This window comes from Terrapene carolina, unplaced genomic scaffold (genome assembly GCF_002925995.2).
Source record: "Terrapene carolina triunguis isolate 2854851 unplaced genomic scaffold, T_m_triunguis-2.0 Scaffold23, whole genome shotgun sequence".
NCBI lineage: Eukaryota > Metazoa > Chordata > Testudines > Emydidae > Terrapene > Terrapene triunguis.
In genome coordinates this window covers 13232565-13248690 of record NW_020664374.1, presented here as the reverse complement: position 1 = coordinate 13248690, position 16126 = coordinate 13232565, and the positions used below count along the sequence as shown (strand labels likewise).

At 45.2% G+C, this 16126-nt stretch overlaps 1 protein-coding gene across 1 annotated transcript; it reads right to left on the bottom strand.

The window, feature by feature from the left end:
- Positions 1-11088: 11088 nt before the first annotated feature.
- On the bottom strand, positions 11089-14657 carry LOC113406222 (collagen alpha-1(I) chain-like). The gene is made up of 2 exons (XM_029910938.1): positions 13614-14657; positions 11089-12141 (listed from the first exon to the last, which is right to left on the bottom strand). The coding sequence occupies exons 1-2, from the start codon at positions 14655-14657 to the stop codon at positions 12127-12129; spliced, it is 1059 nt and encodes a 352-aa protein (XP_029766798.1). The 3' UTR covers positions 11089-12126.
- Between the last annotated feature and the right edge of the window lie 1469 nt (positions 14658-16126).

Sequence of the window (16126 nt, the reverse complement as noted above, 5' to 3'; positions counted from 1 at the left end):
AAATTTCTTTAGGGTAGACAAGACCATTGTGTCAACCTTCAGCACTGTAGAAGAAAGAGCCCTGCTTTTGAAAGAAGATGTGCCTCATATTACTCAACAGCAGCCATAGTAATGGAGCACAATTGGTTTGCTCAAAAAGGGAATCCTGTCTATTTTTCCTTGGCCACAAGGCCTAGGTAGCCTTCAAGCCAAGGTCGGTAAAGCATAAGAGTGTGTGTAGGTTGGCAAAATTGGGATGGTTCTCAGCAATTGTAGCATGCAGTCAGAGCTTGGCAAGGAGCTTATTTAATGATTTGTTAGTCCTGGCTGAGGAAACAAAGACTGGCTACAATATTAAATACCCTTAGTGTCACCTGATCATCTTCACTCCTGTTATTCACCTTACCTTTGAGGTTTCTGTGAAGCCTATGTCCAAGAGCTAAATTATGGCTGCCCCTCTTGTGCAGGGAGCAGCTACAATATGTTGGACTGGTTGAAAATGTCCAAAATCTGGAATTTTGGCCAAAAAAGGTCAATTTTTTTGCTAAAATGTTGTCCAGTTTTTCATCTAGCTCTAATACTTGGCTGAGTGAAGTGAGGTCCTACATTCAACTCTCAGGTCCGCATTGCTCTCTCTGGTCTGTCTGTCTGTTCGTAATATGATTACTTTTGAATGCCCCATTTGATCAATTCCAAAATTTCAGGGAATGTTCAAGTTATCAGTGGGCAGAACCCTATTGATTTTGGTGAAAAGGGGGAGAAGGAGGGTACTAAGAGCCCTTGGCATGAAGGAGGAAGTTGGTGGGATTGCACTGAGTCCCTGAAATAGAGGGGGACATAAGGCGCAACAAAGGGAGCTAATGAGGTGGCATGGAGGGATGGAAGGAGCCCCTGGCATGTGGAATAAGCTTCACCTACAGAAGTAAAAAAGTGTGTTGCCCCGTGCTCTATAATACCTGCACTCTCTGGGTGTGGAGTGGGGGTGAGGGAGTTCCAGTGACAGCAGTGCTATCCCAGAAAGGGCTTGCTTTGATAGTGTAGGTATGTGGCAATGTCTCCACCCACCTCATGTGGCAGTTTGCAGCTAGAGGGCTGTGCTTGGGAAATGCATGCCATGCTTTTTCCAAAGGTGTACAAGGGCTGCTGCTGAGTATGTCAGGAGTAGTCACTGCACCTCCTTTTGGCCACCAAAAGTGTAAGGTCTCCAGGCACCACCATTGTAGCATATCTTCCCTCCTCCGCCACTGTGTGGCTCTAAGAGGCAAAAGTCTACAGAAAGCTACAGGTGTACTTTAGCTGAGCTCAGCACACTTGGGAAAGAGTGACATGCCAAATTTCTGCCCCAACCCTGGTCCTCAGGGCTGTTCTAAATTGTGCTTGCTTGAAACTGGGCCTTTATGCCAAAAGTGATCATTAGATTATGCTCTAGCCATGTTATCTTCACTCTAGTAAATCGCTCATGCTGGAGAGGAACTGTGAGAGCTGTGTAGAACCAGCTGCAATTACTCACACCAACCAAGATGTCTCCCACACTAAGCTCTGGTCTACACTGCAGACTTATGTTGGTATACATATTCTGCTCAGGGGAGTGGAAAATCCACCCCCGAGCGATGCAGTTATACCAACCTAACTCCCAGTGTAGACCGCGCTGTGTCAACAGGAGGGCTGCTCTCCTCAAAGTAGCTACCACCTCTCAGGGAGGTGGAGTATCTACGTCGATGGCAGAAGCTCTCCCATTGGTGTAGGCAGCGTCTTCACTAAGCGCTACAGTGGCGCAGCTGCACCAGTGCAGTGCTGTAAGTATAGACAAGCCCCAAATTAAGCCTCATCCAACCTCTGAACAGCACAAAGAAGACTTTTCATGGACCAGGATCTGGTCCTAAATATCTAACTCTTCTTCGCTTACACTCAGAATCGCTTACGCCTTTTTTTTCACAAATATCAGAAACTGTCCATGTATTGATTAACTATAACACTGAGTGTATTAAATTAGAGAATAAATCAAACAGTAAAATTACCAAATTCGTATATTTTCTACTAGACAACAAAATAACTAGCTAGTCAGCATACAAGGTGTCATTTAAGGCGGGGTATGGAAAGGATCAAAATTAGCAATCCATCAAATTTAACCACCTAAATATATCACTACAGTTTATCTCCCATTAGTTATACAGTACAAAATATATCTTCTAATTAAAGTATTTGTGCTATCTGAAAATACAAATGTTAATTGTTTTAGTTAGATAATGGCATAAAGGTAGTTGATGGAAAGAATGGACAGATTGTGTGTATGCTCTCTCTAGATTTGAAATGTATGTCTACTACATGCACGCATTCTACTTTCCATTTTGGGTTGCTGATAACTCATTATTTCCATTCCAATTCTCTTATTTATTTCATTTATCCTTTCCTGTCTTTTTCCCAGGGGAGATGGCTATTCTCAGATAGAATTCTCACAATTCAAAACTGCAGCAAGTTCCAACTGATTTTTTTGCCTAGAACTACAATCTATTTAACATGCTGATATGTTTTCCTAACACAAAAATTATCTATTAAAATTCTGCACAATAAAAGCACTCAATATTTATTTTCAGCTACAGTGTATTATGAGATCTAACAGTGGCAAAGAGAAGTTACATTATTGTCTCAGCAGGAAATGATGACTTTTGCTACCCAGGTAAGAAAGGTTTATATTTAGTATGTAGAAAACTAATTGATACCAACGTGAACACATACAGTTAGAAAGATGTATCCTGTTTTCAAATGTAATAAACATTTTTCTGGCAGTGGAAGGTCTTTCTGGGATATTAGGATGATGTGCAGCAAGAGGGTATTCAAACAATTCCTGCTCTTAGAAACTGTCTACCATCTATTTTGTCATCCACTTTCAAATTATCTAGTTTAGCATGATAACAAATCCCGGAAGCTTAATCAATTTACGGCACACGTATCTACAGTAGTGATGGTAAATCTATGACACACAATGCAGTTCAGTTGGCGCTTGCCCAAAATGTAATTTAAGACTGTGAAGACCTGTCACTAGTGATGCAACCAGTACACGCAACATCCTGGTCCACTAAGAGTCTGATATCAAGGGAGGCTGCCTTTTGGATAGAACTTCTAAATGGCATTTAGCTCTGATATTAGGGTGGAAATAAAGTAAGAGGAAGCATGAGGAAATGCCACTGGGACATTTCTGAATTACATACACAGGAAAAACAGTTGTTTGGATATTAAGAAAACTATTCAGACCTTTTTTTTGCTCAGATAATTAAAAAAAAGTTTATTTATTTAAACTTAATGTATAGTTCTATATATTTGTGAGAAGGAAAGGAACATACCAAAGTGGGATGTTCTCAACTGCTCACAACTACAGAAGTAGTTTGTGTGATCGTTCTCATAGCCACCAGTGATTTCAGTCATCATCACAGTTAGGGAAAGGGTGAATTAAACCCACTGATCTTTCATACCAAGACAGCTTCCTGGATATCAGACAATAAGATCATACTCCTGCAATTTACAATGCATGGGTGGACTCCTGTGCCTATGGAAAGCCCCAATAGGGATGTGCACGGGTACAGTAGTATGCCTGCATGTTGTAAAATGCAAGACTCGGGTCTAAAATGCAACATCATCTTATTCAGAATGAGCCACACCCTTTTCCTGCAACAAAAATTTTCCTTAACATTTCAGTCTGTTTGGTTACCGTAGTGCCTAGGAGCCCAAGTCTGGACCAGGACTCCACTGTGCTAAGTGCTGTAAAAACATTGCACAAAAAGCCTGTTCCTACCCCAAAGAGCTTACCCTGTAAGTAATTTACAACCACACCCCCTCACCCTGGGAGGGAACGGGAGGAATTGTGACTCAGAGCCGTGTCTCTCTGAGGCTATGTCTACACTGGCAATTGAACGACAAAACTTTTGTCTTTCAGGGATGTTAACAGTCACCCCCACCTCCCTAAAGACAAAAGTTTTGCCGCAACAGGTGCCAGAAGACAGGATACTGGGCTATATGGACCATTGGTTTGACCCAATATGGCCATTCTTACATTCTTATGTTTCTGCTCTTACAAGTAGGCTTGCACTGTATTATCCATTCCATGAAGTCCTCTCCTCCTCAAGGGTAACTATAGGCAAGAGATAGTGCAGTCCAATGTAGCCATACTGCCATGGAGCTAGAGGGGGTAGTACCATGGCCTAGGCCCAGTGCAAAGACAGTAGGCCTCCACACAGATCCATGGAGCCCTCCACATTTGGGGCAGGCCCTATGGCCTTTTCTACAGAGAGCTCCCTAAGGGATGAATTCCCCAAGCAGGTCCTTGGAAGTTAACCCCCAAAATTTCACCACTAGCTGAACTTTTGATTAAAATACAAAATTAGCCATGTTTTGTTCATGAGCAGCTGGGTGCATCTCACAGCATGAAATAGCTGATGGTTAGAACTTATAATATTGTCTTAGGGTGACCAGTCCCTTTAAGGAGAGAAGGGACCAGGGACGCCTGTCCTATAATTAATTAGCTACTACTTCCCAGCCTGAGAGGTAGGGCTAAGGGGGTCAGGTGATAGTTTAATGGAGACCTACGCCTTAAAAAAGGAGAGAGCACTCAGTCAGGGGTTAGAAGCAGAGGCAATGGGTAGGCTCTTGTGGGAGATACTGAGCTATGGTCTGCAGGAAGATACTCCAGGGAATCAGCTTGGGGCCCAGTGCCCTTTACTAGAGCAAGGAAGGTGACAAGGAACAGAGTGCACTAGGGAAACCAGCCTGGGGGCTGAATTCTCTAGCCCAGAGTAAGAGACACTCTTGGGGTGCCTCACAATACTTTGCTGCTGTAGCTTCCACCTGGCTTCCTCACAAACAGCATGCAGGTCTTAATGGTAGCCTAGAAAGGGGATAAGAACTGGGCCCAGAGGGCGGGCTGAAGAGATGCCCCAAAGGTCAGAAGAATCTTTTGCTTGTTTGGATTTTTGCTACTGTAGAAGGAGTTAAGTTTTGTTTGTGACTTGGCCCTCGGGCTCAGGTACATCTCCAACACACAGGTGGGTGGAGAGCAGAGGAAACCTACTTTGGGGAACGAAACTGAAGCAGGGAATGCCTGCAGTACCACACTCAGGCAGCAGAGGATGATATGGGGGCAAGTATGCCCCACAACAAACATCAGTACCACAACTTTTAGTTGTATTTATTACCACACAGGTCATTCTTGCATGTTGAATCTCTAGAATTTTGGTACCTCATTTGTTAAATGGCAAAGGACATTTTCCACATCCTGAATGAATTATCCACCACTACTAGTTTAAAGTAATTCACCTAAACAAGGTAGAAGTCTTATTTTTAAATACACGATTTCATTCCAGAGCCTTTAAATGGAATTAAAATTGAGAATCAAATTAAACAGTGGAGTGGAAGGCATTCTATGGCTACAACTGTTTGCAATTGGAAAAAAAAAGAAAACATTCTGTTTGGATGTAAACATTCCCCTTCTATGCTAGAAACCCTAACACGGCAATATTGTGCTGGGGCATGAGACACGGAAAGTATTCATTAAACAAAGATCAAATATAGAAAACAGCCCAATTTAAAAATATTCAGTTTTAATTATTAAAGAAGTCCCATTTTTAAAAATCTCATCTGTCCCTTTGCAAAATGCCCTCTAACGTGCAGGACAGTAAGATGCTATTAGTTCTGTGATCAACAGTATTTTCCAGGAAGAAAAAAAGGAAAACCAAATGGAAATGTGTTATGCCCCAAAAGGAGATTAGTCTGATGCCACTGCGTACACTAAAGATGGATGTTTTATCTGGCTTGACGAATGCTTTGTGATGCTTTGCTTTACTAAGGTCCAAACCTATAAACACTTACTCATGCGAGGAGGAATAGAATCTAGCCCTATACATACTTTTCTACCCTGACTGGCAAATCATATAATGCAAGGTCTAGATCCCTTACAGGAAAGAAGAGCACCATAAAACATCACTCACAGTTGAGCTATCTCAAAGTACTACTTGCGCAAAAGCAGGGATAGCGAAGCTTAGACTTGGCTCCTTTTTGGCTGACACCTGACCTGCTGGCCCGGACACAAAACAAGCCAAATGCTCCAGTGTGAAAGAAAAAAAGAGCACTTTAGAATAGCAGTTGAAGCCACATCTGAATCATATATGGTCCTCCCCCCTCCCGCATAATAGAGCTCAAAGGTTATCACTTTGCTAGAGTCAAGTGTTTGGCGAGCAGAGGTTTCTCCAGATACAGCTCATTCAGCTAAAGAGAGGATGATAAGACAAGTCACCTTATCAGTCAGGTCAGAATAATGTCAATATTATTTCATTTTTCAAATGCTCAAAATTAATTTCAAATACTTTGGGTAGAAGTTACTAGAGGTGTTTTTACAGTGAAGAAACTCCATTAAATTGATGCTGCCTTTACTGTAACCTCACTCTTTTAGCCAGTTGACACTATCAGCTAGCTCAAAGAAAAATCCCTTTGGCTATCTTAATTCTCCTCTGTTGTATGCTGCAGAAGAGACACAAGAGGCTTGGTGTTGTCAGAGACATGTTGCATCTGGCACTTTTTCTATTTTCAGTGTTTTTAATTTGCCCTTTGCAACAACAATCAATGTCAAACCAGGACACTGAAAAGCACATCTGTGAAAACACGTTCTCTATCTTGCTAGAAATCAGAAAAACCATTTGAAGTTATCTCAAGCAGTACATACACTTGGGCCTGCTCGACTACTTCAGAATCCCATAACGCTGTAATGGTGCTGACTCTCCTAATCACGTCAGTTAATGCAAACTCAGGTCCCGAGCATTTTAGAGTATTTCCAACTAGAGATTCCATTATATTTGGTGAAACTTGGCAAAGAAAAAAATGTTGTGCACACAACTGGGATGATTACTAACCAAAGGCATGGCAACTTCAGCGTTCATAAGGGAAAAGGCCAGTCATTCCCATGGACAGAATGGGAGTTACTAGAAGTGCCTCTCATTACCTGCCTGTCCACCAGAGAATAGCTGACCAGGCTCATCAAGGTGAACAATATAAGTAACTAACTGTTGAGGACAGTAGGAGGCTGTAAGGGCTGAGTTAAGCAAGTTCAGGGGAAAACAAATACTGGAGACAGTTAAGTTCAGAGGCAGTAGTAAGGCTATGTGTTTTCCATAACCCCTGAAGGAACACCTGTGCGGCTCTTACACAGTGCTTCTCCAGCAGAAGAAAAGTGTCACTGATGATAGCTGTGACATTCTGAATCTTAGGGGAGCACCCTGTAGTCCCCATATGCCTCATTCAGGGCCAGCTCTGACCAAAAAAGGCTCCTGCCGCCCCCCGGCCCCCAGCAAGGAGCGCGGCAGGGGAGGGCGCCGAGCCCGGCCGCAGCCCCGCTCTCCCCGGCTGGCCGGGAGGAGGGCGGAGAGCCCGGCCGGGGCCCCGCTCTCCCCGGCCGGCCGGAGCGCCGTGGGAGGGCGGCCCCGCCCTTCCCGGCTGGCCAGAGCACCGGGGGGAAGGGCAGCGAGCCCACTGCAGCTCCGCTCTCCCCAGCGGCTGGAGTGCTGGGGGGAGGGCAGCGAGCCCGGCCGCGGCCCCGCTCTCCCCGGCCGGCCCCGCTCTTCCCGGCCGGCCGGAGCGCCGGGGGGAGGGCGGCAAGCCCGCCGCAGCTCCGCTCTCCCCTGCGGCCCGAGCGCTGGGGGGAGGGCGGCGAGGCCGGCCACGGCCCGGCTCTCCCCGGGTGAACGCCGCCCCCCTCCAGGTGCCACCCCAAGCACATGCTTGGAGGGCTGGTGCCTGGAGCCGGCCCTGGCCTCATTTATATACGATTGTGATCTTGCATATAAAGCATGCCTTGTAAGGTATCAGAGGAAAGGTTATGATCTGCTGAAAATCATTTGTCCATCCATATCATTAACACATACGAAGTTATGAGAATTATGTTGTATGGTTGTCACTAAAACATGCTGTAAATCGGGGGAATCAGCCAGATATTAGCTCCCCAGAGGCAACAGCAAGGAAAGTAACCAATGCCCGGGCGGGGTGTGAAACAACCCATCAACAGCCATTGTCCAGCAAGGGACCTACAATTCAATGGCTCACCCACATGAAGCCACACTAGGGGAATTGCTCAACTTTGCCTGGAGACTCAGCAATACCCACCCAGATACGCCTGGACTTGTGTTTTCCAAGCACATGGACTGAGGGTATAAACCAGACACAGTGGCCACATGCTTGGCTTTTTCTCCTGCCCCCACCCATGACACAAGCAACAAGGACACTGAGAAGACTGAAGACTCCAACAGAGGAGACTGACCCAGCTTTAAGGGACAAATCTGTATATTAAGGACTGCAATATCCAGTGGGGTGAGAAAAACTGCTTAATCTAGTTGCTGCCCAGTCTAACAGGGTTGAGAATTTAGACTGCATGCTTATATTTTATTTCTTTTGGTAACTAACTCTGACTTTTTGCCTATCACTTCAAATCTATCTTTTATAGTCAAAGTTGTTTAACTGTTTATCTCTACCAGTTAGTTTGTATGAAGTCCATGGCAAATCTGCTCAGATTTTGCAAAGGCTGGTGTCTATCCACTTTCCATTGATAAAGTGGTGAGCCAATTAATAAATTTGCCCTACTCATGTTGAGCAGTGCAAGACAGTATATTCCTGGGGTACAGTGCTGGGAGGGGGTGATCTGGCTCTGATGCCTCTGTGTGTGTGATTCATGAGTGGCTCTGGGAGCATCCATGCAATATAGCTGGCTGTGGGGCTCCACATGCTGTTGTGCTGAGCAATCACAGCGCCGGCAGGGGTTTGCTGCTGGTCACGACCAAGGCATTGTGAGAGACAGCCCAGGTGGGAGAGTTAAGGGGACACAGTCCCACAATCCCAGGCTGTACCCCAGAGATCCGGTCACAATAGCATCAATGTTAACAACCATTTCCCCAGTCAGCACCTGCAGCACTAGCAATGGGTGGGAGACAACATGATTGCTGAGTAGAGGAATTTTACAACATGCAGGAAGAAAAGGAGGGTAAAGAACAGGAAAATATGGAATTCAAATATGGCAATCCTGAGCACCTGGACAATGCATTTAATTAAAACAAGCCTTTTCAGTCTCAGAGCTATAAAATTAACAATTGCATTTTACAATACTAGGTGGTCCACTGACTACCGGAGTACTCGTGGAGGCCCTGTTTTGGGACTTTCAAAGTGTTACTGTCTCAAGTACAGCATGAATTATCCAAGCACAACTATAAGCCATACCAACTTCTGGACAACAGGAGGTAGATATAAACAGCTCCGCAAAAGTCATTGGAATTAGGTGTATTTACACCAGCTGAGAATCTGTCCCCAGAACAGTTACTGCGCTCAGGAAACCCTTGTAAAACACACAGCCAAGTTCCAAGGAAACAAATAGCTCCATGTCCAAAGTATTTTCTGTAGATGATCCTAGTAAAATTTCCTTCCATGCACAAAAAGGTTCTGCTGCACCATCACAATGAAAAACCAAAAACAGAAAGGGTCAGAAGGCAATTAAAGGGAACATGGCAGCACAAAGGAGAACAAAAAAATGAGTCTAAGGCTAAAAGTTAAGCACGACATTTTTATAAAAAAAATTTATTTAGATGAGGTCTCAAACATTTTTAATATGAATTTACAAACATTTCAAGTTAGTGCATAATATTGTGACAACCAAGAATGGGAAAAACAGAACAGATAATGGTTGATTTTCTGATACCTAATACGATCATCTTGATCATATGCCCTAGTATGTGAGGTGAGGGGGACAGAAAAACTGAACACTGGAAAAAAAAAAAACCAAAATAATTAAGCCATAATCCATCTAATCTAACTTTCATTGGCACCAGACAATAACCATTCATAACTTGATATTTACAATGCTAGATATACTATTGGGATGCATGGAAGAATAATTTGTCATCTCTATGTGTGATGAAGAAGCGAGGTGTGTATGACTGCCCTATGGCTTTTTTGAATGTGCCAATGGAAGTTAATACTTCTTTCCCCCAGAGGAAAAAGAGAGGAAATGTTGTGTGAATCTTATAAAACAACTGTCAACAGTTGCTGATCTACTGAATGTAGGGTATTATTTCAACTCAGTACATGTTGTTGCAGATATTCTTCATGAAATGGCAAAGTTAATAAGACAAATATTTGAATTTTTTTTTTAAATAAGTGTAATACATAGATTTTGAAATATTCAAGTGTGTTCTTTTAAGGACCCAGAACAGCACAAAATAGTTTGCTTGAATGAGAAGGGACAATCTGGTAATTACAATATTCACTTTGACTTATACTTTCTATATAGTATTTTAGAGTAGGATTCCCCTTCTGGAAGTTGTTTCAGACTTCATTCAAAGGCGGTTCAACTCATTCACCCTCCTGAATCTTTGCCCTCTTTAGATAGTCTGTGTCAAATGCTGCACTGCAAGTATTCCTACTGTCCAACAAACTGGCTTGATTGTAGTCCATTGCTACAACTGCTGGTTGGGTAAAATGAATCTCCTATGTCTTCTTTAGCAGAGCATGCAATGCAGCAAAAGCAGAGGTAAATGGGTGCAACAGAATACCTGAGCTCCACTTAGACAACAATGGAGTCAGGCTGTTGGTACCTATAAAAAATTCTGTATTTAACAAATGCACACACATTTAAATTTTAGAGTTAGTCAGTTATAGTATGTAACTCACCAATTTAGTTGGACTGCCCTTCCAACTAGCTTTCTCCTTGAATGTGGTATAAAAAAAAATTGAGAATTACCTAAAATTAATCTAGACATAAAAGTTTCAAGAATTTGTCTCAGATGATTCACTGATGCCAACTATCAAGTCCAAAACAAAAACATCGTTTCTCACTCCAGCCCTTAAAAATTGTTTCTTGATTGCTTCCTTATGAAGTAAAGAGTGCCTCAAGTGTTTTTTGATTTTTTTAAAGTTCTTCTAATTTTTACATTAGAAATATCAAGTCTTGATTTTGTTCTAGCCGTGATCAACCTTCTGTAGAACAGGAGAACTGGGGGGGGATAAAAACATTACAAGAGACTGAAATCTAAGATGTAGTTTTCACAGCCTTTAATTGTAAAAGGAAAGAATGTTTAGTCACACTGCTTCAAACTGAATTTTTTTATTGTTTTGTTTTTATGAAACAAAAAAAATGAAAAGAAATATTCAAACAAACAGCTGGGAGAAAAGCTCCCTATGTGAAGACAGCATCCCCTTCTCTCATTCAAGAAATGAAAAAGATTTAAGTTTAATGTGATGTTACTATTCCATTTAGTTCTATAGTCTTCCAGCACAGACAACACAACTTTTATTTCTTGGAGACCATCTTTATACATCATAAAGGAGCAATAAATAGCTCAGAAAAAGAAATGTTTTCCTTTGCAGGTCACCCATAAGGAAAGCAACTCCACCACACTTTTGTGCCTCCATCAGTGCCCTGCCATGGAAGCCTCACACTTTAACTTAGGTCTGGTCTATAACAGATATCCTGGCATAGCTATTTCAGTTAGGAATGCTAATTTTTTTTTTTTTAAAACTCAAATAGTTATACCTGTATGTGCTCCAGTGTGGATGCAGTTATAGCGGTATGAGAGATTATTTCCTTATGGGAAGCTACACTGATATAAGCTCTTTTATACCAATACAACTGCATTCATGCTAGGGGCAGCTATACTGCTTTAAATACACTGATAGAGTTAACTACCATTATAGTTAAGGTGGACACAATTTTTCATTTTAGACAAGCCCTTACCGTAAAATACAAACTGTTTATCTGAACCCATTTAAAAGAACCCTCCCACACACATTTAACACTTTTGTATATGCTAGTAAGTTCTGACAGCTTCCTCAAATTCTTAGGAAAACACTGCAGATTTGAGCCCAATCCTATTCCTGGTGAAATCAGAGGGAGTTTTGCCACTGACTTCAATAGGAAGAGGATCAAGCCCTCTGGTGCTTAATACAACAGCTGTTCCATACCCAGTACTAATAATTAGAATAACCTTTAACAGAATTAAGAGTCTGATTAAGATTACAAACTGCAAATCCAATCTCTAACAGGATGAAAAAATATGTCTAACATGTTATATTTAGAGTACTCACATGGTAAGATCTGCAGTGAAGTAAAAACTGATCTGCTACATTTCAGAAATGAGAAGTCTAAAGAGAGATGTCAGAACAAATTGCATAAGCATAGAGTATTATCATTACAAAAATGTACTAATGTCACAATAGCTGCACTGGGAGCTATTATAGTACTTGTGATTTGGTACACATGCTATGGTACCCATTTCCACTGTTTTTGCAGTTGGCTCAGACAAACCAGTTTTGATATGGTACAAAACACAGGACTTAGTGACTGATTAAATACTTGCAATTCTAGAAAAGTTATCTATCTCCAGATCACGCTACTACAGTCCCACCCTTTAACAGCTCTGTGTCAGTCACTATAAAATATAATATAGAATAGCAAGAATCCAAAAGGATGCATCAAAAATTCATTTGCCTCCTAGGGTCCTCAAAACAATTAAAAAAAGAATAGTGAATGCATTAACAAAGCCTTTCAACTAGCATACATTTGACCCGAGACTCAATATTCAGTCTTTGACCTTGTATATAGTGGGGATTTGCTTTCATTTCAGTCATTATTATAACTGGACAGGTGCAACCCCTCATGTACACAGACAGAGCTGCTATATGTACTGGTGGAAGAGCTCCTCCCTGCTTCAAATGGAATAAGCTACACCAGGTGTACCTTAGGGGTTGCACCAGTCCAGTTACACCGATGACTGTAATAATGGCAAATCCTCAATGTAGACAAGGCCTTCTTCTTGTGCTTTTGCACAAGGCAGGCTAAAATTCTTGTGGGTTTAATCTGTTGAATCCTGAGTTTGACTTGAATCCTCTATTCGTTACCAGTGGTGCAAACTGTGCCCACCAAAACTCTGGTTTATCTCACTTGCATTGACGTGCATCCTTGACCAGCTTTTATCTTTCACCCCACCTGCAGATGCCAAACCCCCCCCCAAATGACAACAGCAAAATCTCATGCACATTCTGTTTTGTATATGAATAACTCTATCATTAGGAACATATTTAAAACAATCATAGGTCAATTCTCCTGGTTTTCTTTCCCGCCCACCCACGATTTCTTGGGAAGCAACATATTCTTTACAAAGAGGAAAAACAGATCGTTGGGGAGCCTTAACATTACAACAGTATCAATAACTAATTTCTGTTGGGTAGTAGCATGTCCAAAAAATTAATACAAGTAGGGAACACATTTTGTAATAAGTGTTCTGTTCTAACTTGCTGGAGCTTTGTTTATACCCTAAACAATGCTGCATCAGTCAACTAAGAATCCATAGTTGACTTTTTTAGCCAAATAATCTGTATCTGTTTGAAAAAAATCTCTAAACTATTAGCAGTGAGGCCCTGTCTCAACTCGAGTGACATTCTGAGCATTGCTGCTCTTCTGCTTTCCGTGGTTTTTCAATGTGCCCTCCTTCCTCTTCCCCTTTGGATGCACAGCATGCATGGGCAGCACCCTGATGCCCCTGGCACCTTGTACATTTCTGCTTTAGTGCGCAGACAGTGTGGGAGCACGTGCCACTGTTGCAAGCCCGGCACACCTGACTTTTATCATCCGTCCTGGAATTTTGAGGCCGCAGTGGAGCCTGCTGGTCACCCGCAGCCTGCGGCTGCCTGGTTGTTGATGGCTTCAACGGGGCCATCCACTTCATCCAGAGATTCAAGTCAACATCCCCCCAGGCCATGGTGGGGTCCTTGGCCGCCAGCCGCCTGAAGTCCTCGTCATAGTGCAGCCAGGAAGTGCCGCCGTAAGTGGCGTGGAATTTGCGGATGACATCCAGGTATTTGAACATGGCCCCACACCTGTTGGGGTGCTTCTCGCAGAGCACACTGGCGTACACCAGGAAGGCGGAGACCCACTGGTCCAGCGTGTCCCCCAGCCCCTGGCCAGGCTCGTGCTCCGGGGCCAGCTCTGTGTGGAGCAAGGAGAACAGGTCAATGAACTCCCCCCTCCAGATCCGCTCCTTGGTGGCCTTGGCCAGCTGGTAGCCCAGGGGTCTCCGCAGCCCCACGTAGGGACTCGCTGCCTCCGGGCAGGGCTCCCCCTGGGTGGCGGGCGGAGGCCCCAGCGAGCTGCTCGCAGCCTCCGGGCCCTGCGGCCCGACTAGGCCTTCCGGGGCCGCCGCCAAGGCCGCCTGCCGCTCCAGCCACCTGGGGTTCACGTACACGGTTCTCAGCCGCGGCGCCGCCCCCGCCCTGCTGCCCCCGGGCCCCGGCTCCCGCGCCAGCCCGGCCAGCTCCCGGAAGATGCCCAGCGCGGCGGGCAGGCCGCTGCCCTGCGCTCGGGGGGCCGGCGGGGCCAGGAGCGGGGCGAGAAGCGGGACGGGGGCGGCCCACGGGTGGGAGAGCCCGGCAGGCCCCGCCGCGCTACCGGGCGGGGCCGGGCCCAGCCCCGCTAGGCCCAGCTCTCCCTGGGCGCCGCCGAGCACCTCCTCCCGCGGGGCCCAGCGGGGCAGGCCGGGCCCCGCCCGCTCCCGGGAGCCTCCCGCCTCTCGGCGCCCCGCCAGCGGCGCCCCCTGCGCCTGGGGGGGCCCCGGGGCTCCAGGCCGGCGCCGGCGGCGGCTCCTCCGCCTCCCACGTGGCATCGGCGCGGCTGGGGCTGACGCGCCGTGGGAGGCGGCGGCGGCTCCAGCCCCAGTAGTGGGGCGGGGCAGCAGGAGCCGGGCCGCCGGGGTGGGGCGGATCGGTGCTTCCAGGGCCCTACAGCCGCCCAGGCCAACGAGTCCCGTCTCTGCTCCCCGGAACTAGGGACCCGCAGGGCCGGCCCCGCCCCCGTGACAGGGACTCACCGCCGCCCTCCGGCCCGAGCTGCTCCTCCCTCCCCAGTTTTACACCCCCCCCGACAACCTTCTCCCTCGGGCAGGGAGTGCCCTCCCCGTGGGACTCACATCTGTGTTCCGGGGTCCAATCGCAATGCAGTTGCCGTGTGTGCGGTCCCCCGCTTCATGCCCACAGCTTTCTGTAACCCACAACGGAGAGAGCTGCGGCGCTGCACTGGTTGTAAGCGGGTCCCCAAGGCTGTTGTTGCAGTCAGGGACTGTTTCTAAGACCCCACTTAGGGAAGCACGTGCTAGCTGAACTCAGTTTAAACACAATATAGCTATGGGCAGACTGTCCAACTCAAATCATGTCACAAGCTAAGGTCGCAGCAGGTACACAAAGCAGCTGTGTGGTAACATAGTTTATGATTGTGGCTAATCTGGGCAAAAGCATGGTTTGGTTAGTCAGGATGGACATGGCCAGTGTGAGCTACGTCAATACCTGGGCTAATACATCTTTTTAAAACCTGGCTATAACACAGTTTGGCTCCTCCTGCCACACTATCCAGCAAATTCTGTTTTAACTAAATACAGTTGTTAAACGTGGTTGCTTGCTCTGTATAGGTGAGGGTCTAATTTATCTAAAAACTAGGACCAGGTTTAGATGGGGCCTTAGTGCAGGCAGCTCCGTTCTACTGAGACAATGTTGTCAGTTTAAGGGGAGGGACTGTGGAAACAGATCCTGAGAGGGGACCATTCACCCCATGACATGGTGGCTTATAGCCAAACAGTTTCATGTGTGTGATAAACAAGTGTATGTGCCACTGTTGCCAACTTTCACGCAGTAAATAAGCACCCCGACTTTCACAATAAACCAAAAATCAAGCTAATCCCATTTCAAAACAAGGCCAAATCAAGCGAATCCCTAAGAACCCCAACACTCTATGTGACTAGATCCCCCTGGCGTGCAGTGTGGTGGGCCCGCTGTGCACCCCTGACTCTCTCCCCCACTTGCCCCTGCTTGCCAGGAGCCAATCAAAAAAAAAAAGAAGCAACAAGCTACAAGCCAAACAAGCAACAAACTACAAACAAAAAACTAGCCAAGAAGCAGCTCACAAGCCAATTAAGCCAAAAACAAGCCCAATTTCTGTTTTCCCCCCCACAGGTTTGGCATGTGCTGCCGGTGATTCAGGGAACACAACACAGTAAATGGCATTTGAGAGAAACATTGTTTTGAGTTTGTATTTGCAGATTCATTTAGCTCTTTTCTTTGGTTAGTAAGACTTAATTTCCTG

Excerpts from the sequence above, each read along its gene's own strand:
- LOC113406222 (XM_029910938.1), bottom strand. The coding sequence starts at position 14,657 with ATGCCACGTGGGAGGCGGAGGAGCCGCCGCCGGCGCCGGCCTGGAGCC.